At 48.4% G+C, this 16,694-nt stretch overlaps 1 protein-coding gene across 3 annotated transcripts in view; it reads left to right on the top strand.

Moving 5' to 3' along the window:
* The window catches only part of Hectd4 (HECT domain E3 ubiquitin protein ligase 4), a 178,055-nt gene that overhangs the window by 142,683 nt on the left and 18,678 nt on the right, over positions 1-16,694 (top strand). For all 3 annotated transcript variants that reach the window (XM_077796126.1, XM_077796127.1, XM_077796128.1), the window contains exons 54-62: positions 526-662; positions 3,474-3,634; positions 5,804-5,985; positions 7,630-7,835; positions 8,156-8,286; positions 8,555-8,760; positions 10,853-11,032; positions 13,657-14,963; positions 15,986-16,193. In XM_077796126.1, the coding sequence (XP_077652252.1) occupies positions 526-662; positions 3,474-3,634; positions 5,804-5,985; positions 7,630-7,835; positions 8,156-8,286; positions 8,555-8,760; positions 10,853-11,032; positions 13,657-14,963; positions 15,986-16,193 (2,718 nt within the window). The remainder of the gene's footprint in view (positions 1-525; positions 663-3,473; positions 3,635-5,803; positions 5,986-7,629; positions 7,836-8,155; positions 8,287-8,554; positions 8,761-10,852; positions 11,033-13,656; positions 14,964-15,985; positions 16,194-16,694) is intronic.

The raw sequence follows: 16,694 nt of genomic DNA on the forward strand, positions 1-16,694 counted from the left end.
TATATAGGGGTGGAATTGCTGGGTCATTTGGTGGTTTTTGGTGTAACTTTTTGAGGAGCTGCCCAACTATTTTTCAAAATGTCTGCAGCACAGTGCAATCCCACCAGCAATGTGTGAAAGTTCTAATACCCACATATCCTTGCCAGCACTAGTTATTGTCTTTTTTATTTAGCTGTATACTTTGTGTGAAGTATCTCTTTGTGGCTTTGACATGCGTTTCCCTAATGATTAATAACTAATATTGAACATCTTTTCATGTGTTATCTTTTCCTTCTCTTTGGAGAACTGTTTATTCAAATCCTTTGCCTATTTTTAAGTGGCGTTTTTGTATTTTCATCCGTGAATTACAAGTGTCTTTAAAACATGGTATTGTATTGCTTTTCAGGCTGAGATGTGTTCTTTTTTTGTTGTAAAAATGCTGAGGGCATTGTTTAATGCCATAGAGCTATTTTTGACCCTATAATCTAGGGTCTCAAAGTGACATGCTACTTCTTCCTAAAGAAGTTTCTACCTCTACCTCCTCAGGTCTCACAGTTGTAACTCGCTCTCCAGACAGTAATAATGTAGCCAGCAGTACCGTTGGAACTGCTTTGCCAAAATTTGCCATCCGTGGGATGCTGAAAACCTTTGGACTTCATGGAGTCGTCTTAGATGTCGATTCAGTAAGTGAACAGCCATTCAGAGTGATCAGCCCTCTCATGTGCTGAGGCCTTCGTGCCCAGACTCCCATGCACCTTAGAAAGTGATTCTGGGAAGCCAGGTACAACGCACATGCCCATTATCCAAGCTATGCAAAAAGTTTGATGGCAAGTTCCAGTTCAGCCTAGAGAGCTTAGGAAGGCCCTGTCTCAAGCTGTCTCAAGATAAAAAATAAAAAGGACTGGGGATATGGCTCGGTAGCAGAGCGCCCCTGGGTGAAAGCCCCAGAACTGCAAATGAAAACGAGCTCGTGGGCAGGGGTGCAGCTCAGTAGTAGAGCACATGCCTAGCACACCTGAGGTGCTGGGTTCTGTCCCCAGCACTGCAGAAAAAAGGGATTATTCATTTGGGTTTCTCTTCAAATTAGGGACAAAGATGCCAAATAAAAATGCTCTCATGCCAAATTTCTTGCCTGAGTTTTTTTTTTCGTGTGTTCGAACCAGGAATCAGGACTGATAGCTCACTGTTAGCTCCTAACTCCTGGTGCCATCAACTCCCCGAGACCACACCAGCTCTACCACACAGCCGTGTCCAAACCTCATCTCCACCCAAGTTCCAGGGGAAGTTCTCCCGTTGTTCTGGAATGGGTGTTAGACACAGCACTGTCAGGATTGTTAGACACAGACCAAAGAGCTTTGTCATTTGGATCACATCATCTCACTAATTGTCTCAGCCTCAGTTTCCCTACCTGTCAAGTGAGTTCGTTAAACTCATTCACTAATTGTCTCCATTTTATGAAACTTTTTCATGGGGCTCATGAGGATTCAGAGTGACGGGGGCAGAGGAAGGACAGAAAAGAGTGAGAGAAGGCAAAGCCAGAGCTGTCTTTTGAAAACAGGATTCTGTTTGAAAGCGGTAACTACATGGTTTTGAACTTTCCCATGTAAGAAAGACTAATGAAATCAAACCTATGAGTCTCCGATGAAGAATTGTCTTTTTCACTAGGTAGATACAAGCTTCAGCGTCATTCGGGGTATGATAATGTTAGGTACCATTAATACTTTGTTTTTGGGGGGGTACTGTGGATTGAATCCAGGGGTGCTTAACCACTGAGCCACATTCCTGGCCCTTTTTATTTTTTATTTAGAGACAGGGTCCTCTTTAAGTTGCTGAGGCTGGTTTTGAACTTGTGTTCCTCCTGCCTCAGCCTCCCAAGCCACTGGGATTACAGGCATGTTCTACCATCATAGCACCATTAATGCTTTGAAATTGACCTTTTAAAAATTTACATCTTTAGCTGACTACATTTTACCAGGACTTAACGTAACTCAATAAATTCTTCAGAGGGGTCATTGACTAATGGTTTACTGAGGTGACCATTTAAATAGAAAACTCCATCAGTAATCCTGAATCTCCCACTGCCATCTAATACAGACTTCTAATTTTAGTTATCAGAAGATAACTGCTAATGGTATTTTTCAGCAGTGGAAATGTATGAAAATAAAAATTAGAAACATGGAAATTTTGTAAAGTAATCATCCTATTATTTCTCAAGTAATTTGATTACTTCAGTAATTTTAATTGTCCCTGAGTAAAAATCACATTGGCATTTAAATCCAGAATGCATGATATATGTGAGCTTATTTTTTATTTATTTTTAAGTTGTCAATGAATCTTTTGTTTTATTTATTTGTCTGTGGTGATGAGGAGCAAACCCAGGGCCTCACATATGCCAGGCAAGCGCTGTACCGCTGAGCCACAACTCCAACCCTCCACCGTTTTCTTTAAATTTTTTTTTTTTTTGAGAGAGAGAGAGAGAGAATTTTTTTAATATTTATTTTTCTTAGTTTTCGGCGGACACAACATCTTTGTTTGTATGTGGTGCTGAGGATCGAACCCGGGCTGCACGCGTGCCAGGCGAGTGCGCTACCACTTGAGCCACATCCTCAGCCCCTTCTTTAAATTGTTAACTTATTATTACATTGAAGGTCTTCATTAGTTTTTTTATACCAATTAAAATTTTCCATCTGGTATGGGAAACTAAAACACTCTCAGTACCAACCACATGTCTGAACTTTTAGACTTAATGGCATGAAACTAGCATTTATTGTTATAATCTGACAATACATATTAATTTGCAGATTATATGTAAACACACATTTGTACATGTGTGTGGATATATGTACATACATGTAGACATGTACACATATGTGTTTATTTTTATTTAAAGTTTTTTTCTACTTTGTGGGGTTTTGTTTGTTGTTTGTTTGGTTTTTGGCACTGGGGATTAAATCCAGGGGTACTTTACCACTGAGCTACACCCACGGTCCATTTTATGTTTTATCTTGAGACACGTCTCACTAAGAACTGCCTCAAACTAGCAATCTTGCCTCAGCCTTTCAAGTTGCTGGGATTCCAGGTGTGCACCACCAAACTGGCGTTTTTTTGTTTTAGTTTTTGTTTTCTACTTTGAGCATTGTTTGCTTGCTTGTTGGAATAACTGGCTTTTAGCCTTTCTATTTTGTGTTAATTTATAATTAAGAATTTATTAAACAGGAGACCAAGGGGCATAACTAAGTGGCAGAACACTTCTCTATGAGAAGTGTTCAATTCAAAGCACCAGAGAGAGAGAGAGAGAGAGAGAGAGAGAGAGAGAGAGAGACAGAATGTATTATGAATTCCTTTTCAGTTTATTAATTTTGTTCATGAAATAACAAGTAGATGCAAATTATAAGCATCATAGCTAAAAACTGGGAGTTTTTGTATATTGTATATGTATATAGATTTGGAAAACAAAGTTATTAAAAAGCGGACATTTCCTTTTCCTGTTGTAGGTGAACGAGCTGGTACAGGTGGAAACATATCTCCGGAGTGAAGGGGTGCTGGTGCGGTATTGGTACCCCATTGACATGTTGGAGAGGCCCCCTGCAGGCTACCGAAGGACTGCCACCAATGGGCTGGTCACACTGGACAACACCAACCTTCAAATTCACAGGTAAAGTAGAGCCCTTCTTTCTGAGGAGTCACAGAAATCCACTGTGTTTTTCTGCATGTACCATTAATCCTTGACAAGAAGGCTTTCCTTCCAAAGCTGAGGGTTAGAGAAAGAGAGAAGACAACCAGAAAAGGTAGTAGAAAAATTTGGGGAGTTAGGCAGAAAAGTTGAAGGATATACAAGCATTCTGCTATAGATTGGGGGGCTGAGGACAGCTAGAGATTCCAAGAGTGGGAAAAATTATTCTGAGGAAAGCAACTCAAGAAGAGGTAGCGAATCAGGAAGGGGCCCAGGCACTGTGGGAGCAGTCAGCCCGCTGTTCTCGCTAAACTAGAAGGTGTCCCAGGATTGCTGGCTCTGTGCCTGGCACTGGACACGCCCTGGAAGCAAACTGAAGTACTATGGCAGCTGCCTGCGCCAGCAGATTAAAACCAAAAGACCCAGCGGCCAGGGCTGTGGCTCAGTGGTAAGCGCTCGCCTCGCACGTAGGAGGCGCTGGGTTCAATCCTCAGCACCACATAAAAATAAATAAATAAAGGTATTGTGTTCAACTATAACAACAACTACAAGAAATCACACACACACACACACACACACACGAAACTAAAATGGAGAGATATGGCAAAGTTCCTGCTGTGTGCCAATACAATTTCCCTGTGAATTGTTCCTTTCGGTCTTAAAAATTCTTATAACAATTCGGAGAAAATATAATAATAAGTGAGTTTTCTAATGAAGGTCTCTGTGCACTATTGTGCATGCCAGCCCTCCCTGGCCATCACAGTTCCTCCACAAGGTGTCGATTAGAACCAAGCTCAGCGTGTATCACTACAAATCCAGGTCCGTGTGTCCAGCTGTCTCCTCGCCACGTCCACTCAGATACTGCATTGCCCCTTTAGAAAGTCCTCAGTTCAGTTAGTCAGATCCACAAGACCAAAATAGGTGACACTGGAAGACAAAGTAGCAAGATAGAGGGCAGGAGGCGTGGTCAAGAGTGTTTCTCCAGCACCCACAGAGACCCACACAGAAGGTCAGGGGCTGCGTGACCGCTCAGGAGTGAAGGGTCGACCAAACCCAGCAAGGTTCTTGTGATAGTTGAGCATCCTGTGACTGGATCAGAGCCCAGATCTCCTGTGACTCTTCCAGAGATTCCAGCCTGAGGCATGCCACGCTCCAGAAGGCACAGCAGCTGTGGCTTCCCTCTGAGAGTGTCCTTCCTCACAGTCCTCGCAGTCCAGATGCTGCCTGCCAGTCAGGGGTCACTTTCACAGTAAGAGGCTAGTCACATGCTGTCATTCTTTGTCAGGTTTTAAGAGGAACTGAGAGCACAGGAGACTAACCAAAGGTGATTCTATGGGGGAAAGGTCTTGTTGACCTTTGACTCACACATCATCTCATAGGCACCTAAAATGTAATTCATAAGGTAGAACCTGAGTTCCCCACAAAACCACCCCCTCTGGCTTTCCCATACCTAGAAAGTATAGCACAGCCATCCTTCTTCCTCACCGCCGCCTGTGAGCCGTCAGCAAGCCGCATCTTATCTGTCCCCGTCCCTCCCTTTCCAGCACTGACATACAGTCTAGTCCTCAACTCCTGCTTCTTTCCATAACAGCCAGAGTGGATGTGGCCACTCTAAAAGGTGATCTCTAGAAACAGATCCCAGCTCACTCTTCTGATTCTCACCTTCTGAGGCTCCCTGCTCCCCAGGAGTAGACTTCCCCACCTCCGCTCCAGCAGGGAGGGCTCTTCTGCTGCCCTCACACCAGGCTCCTTTCCTCCTGACCACTTTTCTCATGCAGATCCCAGTGAGTGATCCCCTCTTCAAAAAGGTCTTCCTTTCATTCCTTTTTATTGCAAAATAATGTTTTATTGTATGGACATGCCACGAAGTTAACGGACATTTGAGGTATTTCCATATTTGGCTCTCACAAATGATGCTGCTGTGATTACACATCGACAAGTTTTTGTGTAGACATTTTCATTTTTTTTCCCACAGTGCTTTTGAATTAGGAAAAATCAAACATAACTAATGTGGTTTTTGTTTAGAACACAAGTAGCTCACTTGGGGCACAGAACGTGGGCCAGGAAAGGAACCTGAACTGAGGTCCTTCCCTTCAGAGCCCTGCTGCTGGCCCTCAGTACTCAGGGCCTCTCTCCCGCTTTCCCCTGCAGGGAGCTGCTGCGGTGTGAGGCTGCGTTGGCCAGGCTCTACTGCCGCATGGCCCTACTCAACATCTTCGCCCCCAAGTTCCCTCACTTGTTTACCCGTCTCTTCCACATCCCTGCCATCCGAGACATCACTCTGGAGCACCTGCAGCTGCTGTCCAATCAGCTCCTCGCCCCGCCCCTCCCAGGTAAGACTTAGCCCAGAAATCGGTGCAAATGAGAAGAGCCCTGAGCTTGCACCAGGCATGCAAGAGTGTGCTGGTCTGCTCGTCCCCACAGAGGGAGGAGACACGGTCCTGTGAGACCAGGGGCTAAGCGAAGCCCAAGAACTGCAGTTGTGCTTGCTTGCACTTTGAAAAATGGAAGTATTTTATTCACATTAGTTATTAATCTGATGAGTGTTCATTGAACTTTCCAAACTAACTGTGGGTCAGGGAACATGGACTATTGTCTAGGAAATCTGATCACACTCCTACCTCCAGAACCTGGCACCCTGCTGTAAGGACGTACAGGTGGAGCAACTGACCACATGGAGAGGCCTGTGGTGAGAGGAGCTCTCTTGGTCATTCCAGCTCCAGACAAGCTCAGACAAATGGAGTCACACAGGTGATTCTAACTAGTATCACATGAGGCCTTGAACTGCCCAGTCAACACAGAGGGTCACAAGGAATGATAAATAGCGTTTTTAAATCACTATGTGCATTTTGTAGTAATTTGTCACGTGTGCATGGGGTGAGAAGAGCTGGGAAGAGATGCTGACTCCTGGCACAGGGCACATAACTGATGGAGTGAGTTCTAAAACACTAAAGAGTTGGTCTGGGTGGAGGGAGAGCCACCTCTTCTACAACACAAAAGCAAAGACAAGCAGGTGTAGTGGTGCTCAGGAGCCTGAGGCAGAAGGAGTGCAAGTTCAAGACCAGCCTCAGCAACTTCGCAAGATCCTGTTTCGAAATAAAGAAAAAGGTAGATCAGTGTGAAAACACCCCTGAGTTTAGTTCCCAGTACCCAAAAAAGAAGAGGAGAAACCTAGTCATTGTACTGCTGCCACAGACATTCTGCCTGGTGGAAAGCCAAGGTGTCCCTGCTTTCAGACACCTCCAGAGCAGACTGTCCAACTCCCCAGGACCTCAGGGGAGCTGCTTTAGGCTTCCTGTGTATCTGTTTAGCCTGAGGCCCTTGGTTGGGGCTCTCGGTGCTCCCCAGGAATGCCCCTCTGCTCCATCAGCTCCCCTTCACTTCCCCAAAACGGAGGTGGGAACCAGATTGAGGGAGGTCCCCTGCAGGCAGTACTCTGAACCCAGCAGCCTCTCAGCCAGCTGCCTCCCAGCTCACAGGCGCTGGGGTCCCGGCCAGCACCTGTGTGTGTCTTATCTACGCTTGCTGGGTGGAGTGCTGGTCCCTCAGCTCACCATGAGAACTTGGAGACTCTGAAATCTACCTGTGGGAAGCTTTACAATGATGGCAGACACATTGCTTTAACGCCACTCTAAGGCACCCTAGCCATTCCTTGGAGCAGCCCAGGGTGGCCCCGAGCAGCTGAATAGATGGGGTTCTTGGCCTCTCGTCCCAACAGCCCCGCTTCAACCCATTTGCTAGCCTCTGCTTCCGGTGTTATTCTAGGCAGCAGTTTTGCTGCTAAACAGAGAGCAGACATTTAGCTGTGTCCACTAATGCCACCCTGCTAGATGCTCTGACTGGTGGTGATGTCTGTTATCCACAGTGACCCCATCCAGGCCAGTTTACCCAGATGGGTCATTTGTTATTTCTGACTCAGGTGGTCACAAAGCTGGCTGCGGGGTTCTTGTAAACGCCTGTGCCCTTCTTGTCCCCAGATGGCACCATCAGCTCCAGCTCCATCCTCCTGGCGCAGTCCCTGCAGCACTGCATACACTCCCAGAACTGTTCCGCCACGGACCTCTTTTACCAGGGCAGCTCCCAGACAGTGAGAGAGTGGCTGAGTGTGGCCATCACCCGCACCCTGCACCAGGGCGAGGAGAGCCTTCTGGAGCTCACGAGGCAGATCTGCTCCTTCCTGCAGGTAGAAGTCTGGAGCTGACGGCCTGAACTGTGGTTCTCGGGGTTTTTTTTGTTTGTTTGTTTGGTTGTTTTTTTGTTGTTGTTACAAGTCTTCATAGCTTCCTAAAAATGGCTCCCCTTTCTCCCCCAAACCACTGGCCGCTTTGAGTGCCTTTTCATAGAAGCTCTTCTGCTTGTCTCATCCGGAGCTTCCTTCCTCCCAGGCTTTTTTGTTTTGTTCTGTTCTGGGCTTTGGCTGGATCCTTTAGCTTCATGAGATGAGAAGACAAAACGCTCTCCCTGTGTTTGCTGTGGCTTTCCTTATTTAATATCTCTTTGCAGACAGCACCAGAGCAGTTTCCCTCCGAAGAATTCCCGATATCCGAGTCCAAAGTCAATATGGATGTTAATTTTCCCGGGGCGGCTTTTGTTGTGGTGTCTTGTAAAGAAAGTCAATCTGGATTCCGCAAAGAGTAAGCTGCCCTTTCTCAAAATGAAGGTGATGGGGAGAGAAAAGCCAAATGGATTCTGGGAGCAGTGGTGGAGAAGAAGGGCTCATCTTCAGCTGTGAACATGTAGCATCTCTAAAGATGACTCACAGCTCTTCCCACATTGCCAGGGTGGGGAAATCACCTTATGCAGATGACCTTCTGGCAGGTGGTAGAGATGACAGGTGCCCGTTCACACTCAGCTTTCTGGTGTGCGTGGCCAGAGTCTGTATTAACACCACCTCCCTCTCAGCTCCTCTCTGTACAAGGCACCCTGGGCACGCGTCCTCGTGTACGGGCTTGGCCACAAAGTGAAGCGAACCGGCCAGCTGAACCTCATCGAGGCTGCCTGTTACCCGCGGGATGCGTCCCCGGCCAACACTGGGCTTGCACCTCCGCCCACGGCTGACCAGTACCCTTCTGTGGTGCTCTCCACAGACAGGGTGCACATCAAGCTAGGTGAGTCTGTCTTGGCTCCTGGGGATGCCAGCTGTGCACACCCTGCTCTGCTGCTTTTCTTTTGCAAGATAGGAGGGATTTTGTGTCTTGCTGGGTCCCAGTTTCTACAGGTAGTCCTGTTATTACAGGACTGCTTGGGGTAGGGTATTGGAGAGGCAATAGATTTAACAGCCTGTCAGAGGCTGCCCAGGCCACAGTAGGGATGTCCTTCCTTCACCAGGGTGCCCTGAGATCTGTACTGCTCAGAATGATCTCAACAGAGCAGTCCCATCCTCACAGCCTCCTCGGCTCCCATGACCCTGTTGCCATTCCTCGGGTTCTCATTGAAACTGAATTCTGGAGTGTATAACGGGGCACTGACCAAAATGAGCACCTGCTCCCCATCCAGGTGGGAACCCACCTGCTCTCGACTCCCTGGCCTCCTTGATGCAGTCTCTGAGTTCTGTATTTTGTTGAGATCCCACCTCTGCACTGTGGAAGCTCTAGGTGCCTGTCATCTTCACAGACTGAGGCCTGCAAAAGGGAAAGCATCTCAGTCCCCATCTTGCACTGCTCCTCACTGGCATGTTTGACAAGAAAAGATGGACACGCTTTGGCCAGAGACAGTGATAAACTATATTTGAACTTTCAGCCAGAAAAATGGGCCTTCTATCTCACAGCCCTCATCCTTGAGACCTTGCATCTTTAGGCAAATGGATGAGGGACATTTCTTCAGTGATTTGGTCACTTCTAAACAACTTTAGGATCTCTGGATCTGTGTTCCTGGTGCTAGGGATTGAACCCAGAGCCTAGCACATACCAGGCAAAAGTTCTACCACCAAGCTACAAACCCAGCCCTTTCATGTTTATTTTATTTTTGAGACAGGATCCCACTAAGTTGCTGAGGCTGGCCTTGAACTTGCAATCTTCCTCCCCCACCCTCCCAAGTAGCTGGGATTATAGGTTTGTGCCACCACACCCAGCCTTTATGATCTTTTTTTATTAGAGTCTGTTGTTTTCATAGCTGTTTTTAAACTTGGTGTTAAAAACAGAATCTGTCTGGGAGTAGGAGTCAGTGGTAGAGCACATGCGTACTGTGTGCCAGGCTGTGAGTTCAATCCCAGCACCATAAAAACCCCCAAATGAAAATTAAAAAATAAATTGAGATCTCTGCCCACCATTCTACAGTTACCACCATGTGACTGTTCACCCCAAAGAAGGCCAGCCAGCACGGTTCCTCCTAACTCACCCACACCCCAGCACACCAACTTGATCTGATCAGTGTTTGTCATGGGGCTTGGGATAGTGCGGGATGTGAGGAGGAGCGGGTCTAGAACTTTCTCCCTCTCACTGCAGGCTGCAGGGTCAGGCTTAGACCATGACACTAACAGAAGGCAGTAAGGTTGAGGGATTGGGGGTGTAGCTCAGCAGTAGAGTCCTGTGTTTGACGAGAGAGAGAGAGAGAGAGAGAGAGAGAGAGAGAGAGAGAGAGAGAGAGAGAGAGTGTGTGTGTGTGTGTGTGTGTGTGTGTGTGTGTGTGTGTGTGTGTGTGTGTCCTGGTAGTACCTTGGGTTTTGGGGACACCATGCTGGTCCACTTGGTATAGGCTTAAAAGTCTTGATGCAGTTACAGTCATGCAAAAGAATCAATTATTTCTTTTCAAAGCTGGGAGAGTTCTAGTGAAGTATAACTTAATTCCCATTCTGGGCATAAAGGCCAGTTGGGTTTGGTTTGAGGCAAGGTCTAAGTTCTGAGGCGGACCTCAAACTTATAATCCTCCTGCCTCAGCCTCCCAAGTAGCTAGGCTTACAGGTGAGCACCACTGCACCTAGACCACCAACTGGTTTCTAACTGAATGGGGGATGTTTATCCACCTCTGTTCCCATTGCTACTCTCTGCACACCAGCAAGTGCATCTGGAGCTGGCCTCTGTCCCCACTGTGGCTGGGGCATCTGCAGTGTGGAGCCTCGGGACGTCTATTTATTCTCACCCTGAACTGATGAGGGTTGGGCTTTCTGCCTCTGGTTCTCCACACGCACCTCAGAGAGGTCCTTTTTGCAGGCTTGTTTGGCTCAGATGCTGAGTCACACATTCTCCTTCTGGGCCCTTCTAGGAGTGTCTCCCCCTCCTGGAGCCGTGCTGGTATTGCATTCTCTGCCCCTGGAGTTCCCGCTGGCTATGGCCTTCGCAGAGCAGCTGCTGTCGTGGAAGTCGGAGGATGGCGAAGGGAAGTCTGAAGATGAGCCTGACACTATTCCCACCTCAGTCCTCCTGCAGGTGGTGGAGCTGCTAGGTGAGGCGTGCCTTCCCTCAAGAGCCACTGGGTGGCAGCGAGGGCCTGAGGAGGTAGCTGCAGATGAGTGGGGCAGGGACCACCAGCAGCCCAGGTGGCCGCCGCTTCCTCATTTGAGGTGGGCTTAAGAATAGACTGTAGCGTAGCCTAGACCCCTAAATGCATGATTTATAGATTAAAAAACCATCATATTTAGGTGGCAACTAACCATGAAAATAGATCAATTTTGTCATACTTTATTTTAAGATGTAAATATGTGCCATTATTGTAACTTTAGGGGTGAAGAGTGGTGTGGGAATGAGCAATGCTACAGAATCAGGTGTCATGCCTGCACAGCCCCCAGAGGGGTGAAAAGGTGGTGCATTTTGCCATCTGCAGATTTACCTTAAAGACATTCTAAGTAAATATTGGACTTCCATTAATAGTTTGTCTGCAGATATGTTTTGGGATCCACAACTTACTCAGAAAAAAGTAAAAATTAAGTTGATTTATAGATGAATAAAGAGATGGATATATGTGTAATAAAGCAAGTGTAGTATTTTAATGGTGGAATGCAGATGGTGAACATATAATTTTCTTTACCGTATAATTTTTTCAACTTTTCTGTTTTTGAATTTTATCATAATAAAATGTTGTTGAGGAAAAACTGTAAACCCAGACACCTCTGGGGGTCAGATAATGTCAATGGGAAAAATAAAGAAGGAGAGGGAGGGTGTGCCCTGGCCGGCGGCTGCTAAGCCCTAACTGGTCACGATCTTTGAAGTTTCTGCCACAACTGGTATTTTCACTTCAAGAAAAGCTGGGACTCCAGATGCAATGTGAATTCCCCAGTTTTTAAATGCTGACAATTAAATGAAATTCTTTAAAGCAGTCCAGGAGGTGCCTGTGGGAGGTAAGCAGGGAACCACTGTCTGTGGAACAAGATGGCGGTAGCCAGTGCAGCTCATGGGTCACCATGTGCAGTTCTGGTGAACACTTCTTTCTAAAGCCTCTGACATAAATATCCAGTGGTCAAAGAAGGACAGTGAAGAAGGTTTACAAGAGCATTTGTAGCATCCCTCGGCCTGCTCCTGAAGACAGGAGAGCCTCTGTGTAGGTTGCAGGGGACCCCATGTTCTAGGATAATCACGAGCTTGTTTCCAGTGAGAATTCTCAAACAGCATTGCTCCTGAGAGAAAGCAGGGAACCCAGCCCCTCGTTTGTAGGTGCTGGACCTAACCAGAGGCTCCCAGTGGTCAGCCCCATCTCCAGCTCTGGAGACTCCCTGTCTAGTTATCTTCCCCTGTCCAGACCCGTCCTGTGTAGCCAGCTGAAGCCTGCTTTTTGCAGCTGAGAGCTCAGCAGACTCAGTGGGATGTGGGCCTTTGATGTTCATGAGCCCTAATGGCTTATGTACACAAGCTTCCTCCATTTCCGTTCAGTTCCAGGTAACGTGGACTATGAGAATATAAGATGCAGATCTTTTATGAGGGGGACCTTGGGACAGCTTATTCTAGATACTATTCCCCTAAGTCTTTATATTGCTACTATAAAGAGGGAAAATTTATATCTTTTCCCATAACTGTAAAAGAAATACAAGGAAAATATACAGTTGCTGTTACAAAATTCTAGCTAACTAGCGTTGCCTATCAAAAGCTTGGGGTTCATGGTGCACTCTGTTAAGAATAAATATACAGGGGCTGGGTTTTGGCTCAGTGGTAGAGCACTTGCCTAGCATGTGTGAGGTACTTGGTTCAATTCTCAGTACCACATATAAATAAATGAATAAAATAAAGGTTCATCAAATCTTAATAAATAAACAGAGGCCGGTGGTGCAACTGTAATCCCAGCAACTTGAGAAGCTGAGGCAGGAGGATTGCAGAGTCAAGGCCAGCCTCACCAACTTAGTGAGACCCTGTTTCAAAATAATAAAAAGGGCTGGGGCTGTAGCTCAGTGGTAGGGTGCCTGCCTAGCATGTGTGATGCCCAGGGTTCGATCCCCAGTACCAAATAAATAAACTTAACCCAAAGTAAGCCTTCTCTCTCCCTTCCCTCCCCTCCCCTTCCCTTCCCTTCCCTTCCCTTCCCTTCCCTTCCCTTCCCTTCCCTTCCCTTCAGTGCTAGAATTGAACCCATGGCCTCAGGCATGCTAGACAACTGAGCTACACGCCCAGCCCCTATCACACAATCAAGACTAACAGAAGTGTAGGAGGGAGTAGCTTTTCAGTGTGTGTGTTTCCATGCTGTGTGGTAAGGTGCGATTGTGCCCCAGGAGCAGGCATCTGTGCTTGGGGAGGCTCTGTCCTGATAACTTATCACCGCCTTGCTGGATGGAGCCTGGGGCACAGAAGCAGTGGCTTTGTCCTGACCGCTAGAAGCAGGCAGGCTTGCCATCGTGTGGCACAGAGGTTAAGGCCTTGACCAGCCTGCCAGCTCTGAGTCCTGGCTCTCCTTTGAGAACTGTATAATGTTGGGCCTGTGCTTCAGTCCTGAATCTGTTTCTTCATCTGCAAAATGGAAAGAACAACATAGGAACTGCCCGCGGGGCGTTGTGAGAATGCGTGCATCTGCTGCGGTGCCAGAACAGTGCCTGGCACGGAGTCGTTGCCCCGTAAGTGATCGCTGTTATTTTCTGTCTGCCTCAGGAAATTTCCTGTGGACCACAGACATGGCAGCCTGCGTGAAGGAACTTGTCTTCCACCTCCTGGCAGAGCTCCTGCGCACGGTGCACGCACTAGAGCAGAGGAAGCACCCCGCCGGCCTGTCCTCCTCCATTGCCCTGCAGCTCAACCCCTGTCTGGCCATGCTGATGGCCCTGCAGTCAGAGCTGCACAAGCTGTATGACGAGGAGACCCAGAGCTGGGTCTCAGGCAGCACCTGTGGGGGCTCTGGGGCAGTGGCAGCCGGTGACCAGGGCAGGTTCTCCACGTACTTTCATGCACTCATGGAAGGGTGCCTGGCAGTTGCCGAAGTGACTCTGCCTACCAACATGAGTGTCACAGCCAGTGGAGTGACCTCAGCAACCACCCCAAACCTCAGTGACTCGTCGTCCTCCTCCTCTTCTTCTCCAGGACAGACACCGCAGAGTCCCAGCCTCCTCTCCAAGAGGAAGAAAGTCAAGATGAAGCGGGAAAAGGCCTCCTCCTCTGGGAAGCGGCAGTCCTCCCGCACAGTGGAGTCCGACTCCACCGTGCTCAGCATCGGGGGCAGCAAGCCTGAGGACATGCTCTGGTTCCACCGCGCACTCACCTTGCTCATCATTCTGCGGCACCTCACCAGGAAGGACCCCCAGGGCCTGGGTGTGACCAGCGATGCCGTTGCAGATGCCTGCCAGGCCCTAGTGGGCCCCACTGCCCATAGCCGCCTGCTGGTGATCTCTGGCATCCCTACCCACCTGGACGAGGGCATTGTCAGAGGTGCTATCCGCAAGGCCTGCAATGCCCACGGCGGGGTCTTCAAAGATGAGATCTACATTCCACTGCAGGAAGAAGACCCCAAGAAGCCCAAAGACAAGGCCGAAGGTGGCGATGGGAAGGCCGAGCCGGAGAAGACGCTGGGCTTCCCCAGTGCAGACAGCCTGGAGGGGAGCACGTCCAGCAGCCTGGCCCCGGCCATGAGCATCAGTGCCTCTGCCTCCACCAGCCAAGCCTCTGTCTGCAGCTCCCAGGGGGTCTCTCAGACCGTCAGCGACCTCTCGGTGGACCCACTGCCATCCGGCCTGGAGTTGCCCATTCCTCCTGGCCTGCTGGAGCCCCACGTGGTGTCCAGCCAGGAGAGCCTGGACATTTCCCTCTGCAGCACTGGCAGCCTGGGCAGTCTGGGCAGCCTGGGGGAGGCTCTAGACAATGCGGAGACAGCCTCGGTGTCGGACATGGGCTCCATGTACACAGTCACTTCCCTGGACAACCAGTCCCTTGCGGCACGCCCCATCAAAGGCTTTGCCGTCGTGGAGGTAATGGCTCTCCAGCCCTGGCAGCCACTCACAGCATGGCCATTTTGAATCCCCTGAGCCTTTTTAAAAATCTTCCCAAATTATTTCCAAGGGATGAGCCAACAGGTGATGTTGGAGCACTTAGGGGCTCTCTGGGGCAGCTCCTCTAAGTCACATCTCTAAGACTGCCCCTCCAGGCCCATGTCCTAAGGGAAATGCAGGTCATGCCAACAGTAGCAGCAGGCGGAGGGGCTCACAGAGCTGACCTTCATGATGGGTGAGCTTTACCAGGTGCCCCCAGCATAGAATAGATGCACACTCTGCCCTGGGCAGTATGAGTTTCAGACGGTGGGCACATGGCTGACTCACTCCAATTCAAGGCTCCACTTGTTTATTGTGCTCCCTTGTTTAGAAATCCTGCATCAAGCCAGGCACAGTGGCCCACGCCTGTAATCCCAGCGCTCAGGAGGCTGAGGCAGGAGGATCGCAAGTTCAAAGCCAGCCTCAGCAAAATCGAGGTGCTAAGCAACTCAGTGAGACCCTGTCTCTAAATCAAATACAAAATAGGGCTGGGGATGGGACTCAGTGGTTGAGTGCCCCTGAGTTTAATCCCTGGTACCAAAAAAAAAGAAAAGAAAGAAAGAAAAAAGAAAAGGAGGTGAAGTAAAAACTGTCCTCCCACCACTGGAAGTGCGAAGCGCCAGGCGGAGCACTTGCCTGCACTGCCCTCCCCAGTGTGGCCGGCAGCCACTTCTTTCAGTCTGTTGGCCTCCTCCTGGGGACTTCCTCAGCTCCATGTGGAGTTAACTCCCTGAGCATCAGGGTGAAGCCATGGGCCTGGCCAGGGTTTAGTGATAGATTCCCACTCGAGTTGTCCCCTAAGAAGTCCCCATTTGGGGTGTTTCTAAGGAAGTCCAGCACACATAAGGCGGGCAGCTCAAGATGAGGACAGGATTCTAAAGAAAGGTTGGGAGGGAAGATGCCATGCATACCGAGTGGTCACTCTCAATTCACATCCTGACCTTTTTTCTTTGTTCACCCAGATAAGATCCCGAGCCAAGATTGAGAAAATTCGAGCAAGTTTATTTAACAATAATGATTTGATTGGCTTGTCAAGTTTGGATGGTGAAGATGAATTGATGGAAATGTCCACAGAAGAGATTCTGACTGTATCTGTAGTGAACCAGAGTTTGTTTGATACTCAAGGGAGCCCGGGGTTAGAAGATTATTTTAATGATAAGTCAATTAAAGGTAGGTTTTGGATTTTAAAACAGAACCCTTTTGAGAGTAATTTCAGGTTTATAGAAAAATTGATCAAAAATTTCCCCTCCATACCACTGCCATTTCCTCTACTCTGAACATCTTGCATTCAAGGACTCCACTACCATCCCTAGGAGCTGCAGGATTTGAAATGAGTGGAAGAGTGACTCAGGGACTTGGGGAGGTGGGCACTCCTGCTCCAGACTCCCCTGGGGGCTTGCCTTCTGGGCAGTTTCTCCCTTTTGTGTAGCAGGGCTTCCCTTATCCAAGCTCATGTGCAGCCAGAATAAACAAAGAATTTGCTGATAATTCTTTGCTCAAATGCTCGGGGACACTGTGCCTTACCCTTTCCAGCCCTCTCTTGAGAAAGAAACAGCTCCTGCTGCTGTTCACAAAGCCCCATTTCCCATCCCTTGTGTCATTCTGGAGACTTGTGGGGTAGGCCATGGCTGGCTTTCCCACATGGTACCAAGTGTCCATCCAGGACCCAGG

This window comes from Urocitellus parryii, chromosome 3, assembly GCF_045843805.1.
Source record: "Urocitellus parryii isolate mUroPar1 chromosome 3, mUroPar1.hap1, whole genome shotgun sequence".
Classification (NCBI taxonomy): domain Eukaryota; kingdom Metazoa; phylum Chordata; class Mammalia; order Rodentia; family Sciuridae; genus Urocitellus; species Urocitellus parryii.